This window comes from Mesitornis unicolor, unplaced genomic scaffold (assembly GCF_000695765.1).
Source record: "Mesitornis unicolor isolate BGI_N332 unplaced genomic scaffold, ASM69576v1 scaffold23357, whole genome shotgun sequence".
In the NCBI taxonomy this organism is placed as follows: Eukaryota; Metazoa; Chordata; class Aves; order Mesitornithiformes; family Mesitornithidae; genus Mesitornis; species Mesitornis unicolor.
In genome coordinates, this window is record NW_010198721.1 from 5,490 (window position 1) to 9,472 (window position 3,983).

At 51.2% G+C, this 3,983-nt stretch overlaps 1 protein-coding gene across 1 annotated transcript in view; it reads right to left on the minus strand.

The window, feature by feature from the left end:
- Positions 1-75: 75 nt before the first annotated feature.
- IL4I1 (interleukin 4 induced 1) overlaps positions 76-3,983 on the minus strand; it is a gene marked incomplete at its 5' end in the record, with an annotated part of 3,988 nt that continues 80 nt past the window's right edge. Inside the window, 6 exon segments of the mRNA XM_010189247.1 lie at positions 76-892; positions 1,093-1,226; positions 1,369-1,437; positions 2,614-2,815; positions 3,538-3,650; positions 3,848-3,983. The exon segment at positions 3,848-3,983 is cut by the window's right edge and continues 20 nt beyond it. Of these exon segments, the coding sequence (XP_010187549.1) occupies positions 76-892; positions 1,093-1,226; positions 1,369-1,437; positions 2,614-2,815; positions 3,538-3,650; positions 3,848-3,983 (1,471 nt within the window).

Genomic DNA, 3,983 nt, shown 5'->3' on the forward strand with positions numbered 1-3,983 from the left:
GATAAACTGATTTAAACCATGAAAAGTGCCTTCGAACCATGGTTGTGGTGTCCCAGCTCAGCCCAGGGGTCCTGCTCAGAGCTCTTCCTTCTCCTGCTCCCGCTCCTCGTCCGTCATTTGGGCTTCGCCGCTGTCCTGATGGATGTTGCTGGCGGCCCTGACGGCCGATTTCATGGAGGTATCGATCCAACCGTGGGGCTGGGCCGTGTGTTCTCCTGCGAAATACACCCTGCCCTCCTGCTCAAAGAGAGCCTGTGAGTAGTCCACGAATTGGTAAGGGGTGAAGGCAGCAAATGCCCCCATGGAGTGTTTGTCCAGATGCCACTTCTGTATCACGTACCGGTCGCAAGTGAACTGCAGGTACTCCTTGCTCACTTGGTGGATATCGGACAGGTCTTGGAAGACCACATCCAGGCATTCCTCGTCTGTAAGAGGCAGGAAATAATCAGAGTCGTCGTTCCAGGTGTAGGAAGCCAAGATCACCCCCAATCCGCTGGTGAAGTTGTGGTTGGGGTAGTAGATAAAGCGGGACGGGCGGTCGGTGATGGAGTGTCCTCCTCGGATGCCGGCCTTCTCCCAAAACTTCTCGGTGCAAGCCAAGGCGATTTTGGTGGCGCTGGCGTAGTGGATGGAGCGCAGGGCGTGGGTTTTGGGAGGAGAAAGAGGTGGGAGGAATTGGATGTGCCTGGTGGCTTTGGCAGTGGAGGTGACAAGGACGTAATCCGCAGTGGCGATATTTGGGGCCAGGGTGTCCGGAGCACGGTAAAACACGTGGACTTTGTTTCCTTTGGTCATGAGTTTCTCGACGGTGGAATTGAATTTGATGACATTGGGCAACGCTTTTTGGAAGGCTTTGGGCAGTTGGTCAAACCCCCCAGTGATTTCATCAAACCTGAAATGAGGAAGAAGGAGGAGATGAGGAATAAACATTGGGGTTTGTGAACGCTAAAACTCGAGCTCTTCTACAGGTGCTTGGTGGCCCTTTCAGTCCGGATATTCCCATTTAAGCATCCAAATACCACTGAAATGTCATCTTGGGGTGGATTTCCACAGACCACAAAGTAGGTTTTGCTGCAAGAGCCATCGTCTCACCTCTCGTTAGCGAAGGTATCGAAATTCCACAGCGAGGTGAGGAAGGACAGGTAAAACCCAGTGTCCTCGTTCATTAAGTCGCCGATCATCTGAACTGCTCCTCGGCTGAGATTGCCCACTTTAATCAAATACTCCTAGAAAAGACAGGAAAAAGACATCACCAGTTGTTTCCTCAATGAAAAAGCATCTGGAGGAGTCAACGAAGGAAGAAACTGGACTTAACCGATGCAGGTTAATTATCCAGAAATTAATTATATTCACTCTCAAGCCCTTTACCTTGGTGGAGAAGGAGTCATGTTGAGCTAAATACTTCTTGCAGTCTGTAGTCTGGAAGGTCTTGAAAGCCTGGAGAGGAAAACATGGGTATTTTGAGGAAAAAAATATGAGGGAAAAGTGCATTTCCCAAATTCTGATTGGGTTTATTTGGAATATTCAGCATTGGGGTTTGGTAACCCCTGGAGCTGAGCTAGAATGAGGGGATTCTGCTGGTTTGGCTTCAAGTTTTGGGTAGTTACATCTTGGTGTGGTGTTTTTTGCTTCATCCAAGGCTTGGTCCAGAGAAAGGTCTTGTGTCCAAAGAGGGTTTTGCATTCAATTGCCCTCATTTTTTGAATGAGCCTTTCTGCTTTTCATTCTGAAAGGACCTGAGTCTTCCTCAACCCCACAGCTGAGTCTTCCCCACCCCATGGTTGAGTTTTCCCAAATCCCCATCGCTGACTCTTCCCCAGCCTCCACGGTTGAGTCTTTCCCAGATCCCCGTGGTTGAATCCTCCCCAAACTCCCATGGTTGAGTCCTCCCCAAACCCCCGTGGTTGAGTCTTTTCCAATCCCCATCGTTGCATCTTCCCCATTCCCACAGTTGAGTCCTCCCCAAATCCTTGTGGTTGAGTCCTCCCCAAATCCCCGTGGTTGAGTCTTCCCCAAATCCCTGTGGTTGAATCTCCCCAAATCCCCATGCTCGAGTCTTCCCCAACCCCACATGGTTGAATTTTCCCTATCCCCACAGTTGAGTCTTCCCCATCCCCATGGTTGAGTCTTCCCCAACCCCACGGTTGAGTTTTCCCTGTTCCCACAGTTGAGTCCTCCCCAAATCGTCGTGGTTGAGTCCTCCCCAAACTCCCATGGTTGAATCTCCCCAAACTCCCATGGTTGAGTCTTCTCATACCCCTGTGGTTGAGTTTTCCCAAATCCCCGTGGTTGAGTCTCCCCAAATCCCCGTGGTTGAGTCTTCCCCAACCCCACATGGTTGAATTTTCCCTATCCCCACAGTTGAGTCTTCCCCAACCCCACATGGTTGAGTTTTCCCCGTTCCCACGGTTAAGTCCTCCCCAAATCCCCGTGGTTGAGTTTTCCCCATTCCCACGGTTGAGTCCTCCCCAAACTCCCATGGTTGAGCCTTCTCCAACCCCCATCATTGAGTCTTTCCCAACCCCACATGGTTGAATTTTCCCCATCCCCATGGTTGAGCCTTCCCCAACCCCATCCCTGACTCTTCCCCACCCCTTCCCTGTGTGCACCTACCCATTTTAGTGTTTCTATGTAAAGCTGGCTGGCGCTCTTGCCTCTCTCTGATGGCTTCACCGTGTAGTTTAGGACATCCGGGTTCCTATTCACCTCCCCAGCTCTTTTTCGGATGCCATTCACGAAGTACCAGCTCTTGGCATCTGTCTGGATGAACGGGTTTAGTTTGAGGCCAAACTGGCGAATGAATTCACGGACGAGCCTAGGAAAGAGGAGGGCACAAGTGCTGGCAAACAAGGAAACGCCAAAACTCGGCCAGCAAAACTTTAGAGGCATCAAAGGACACTTTCCCATCGGTTATGGTGGTGTTGCCATGTATTATTTTGGCTTCTGAGTGGAGATTTTGGCTGTTTTAGGCACTGCCACGTTTAGGTTTTGCTGTTTTAAGTTGCCCACCTCCAGTGTAGCAACCATGGAGCGACGGAGAAACGAGCCCTTTGACTCTTCCCAACTACAAGGATGAAATCAGGAGTAAGAGCTGAAGTAGGAAACAGGGCTTCCCTACGGCTCCAACCCTTTTCCTGTGCATGTGGTGTGGTTTGTGACTCACCTACAACCTCCTCCCAAAGAATTCTGGCTGATGATTGAGCCCTTGACTCATGGAGAGTCCAGGTTGGATGATGCCACCACCAGATCCGATGGAAACTCATCCGTTGTGTGTTGTGGCTTCCAAAATCGAGGTCTGCCCATGCATGGACATGACACTGAGATGTCACCTTTCATTTTCTTGACTCAAATGCTGTTGGTGTTATGGGGTTTTTTTGTCCCTTTTGTGCAGATTTTAAGCTCTAAGGGAGAGATGGGGTAGACATCTCCTTCCTCCCGCCGTGCTACACCCACACCCAAGTCCTCAGCCCCATCTCAAACCCACAAAACGGGCTGGTTCCCCATCCGAAAACGCTCGTGGGGTGGCCACGGCCTTACCTCTGCTTGCGTGGCAGGCGCATGGCTCCCAGCTCCACGTACCAGCCCTGTCCCTCCGCTCGATGCGTCTTGATCCGGCCCCCGACCCGGTCGCTCATTTCCAGAATAGTCACCTAAAAACGGGGAGATTGAACGACTCGCTTTGATAATCACCCCGAAATCTCATTAAATTATCGGAGCCCAATTGCTTTCACTCCCTTTTCCCACCGCGGTGACCCAATTCTTGCCATTTCCTTCTCTGTTTTGGAAAAACCTTGAGTGTAGGAAGGCAAGACCTGGCGATATTCACGGCTCCCCTAAAATTACTCACGTTGTGGCCGGCGTCTCGGAGTAACTTGGCAGCCGTGAGCCCGCTTATTCCTGCGCCGACAATGACCACGTTTGCGGGACGAGTTGCGGGTTCCAAGCCGTTTTTGGCGATACTCAGCAGCTCTCCGTAGTCTTGG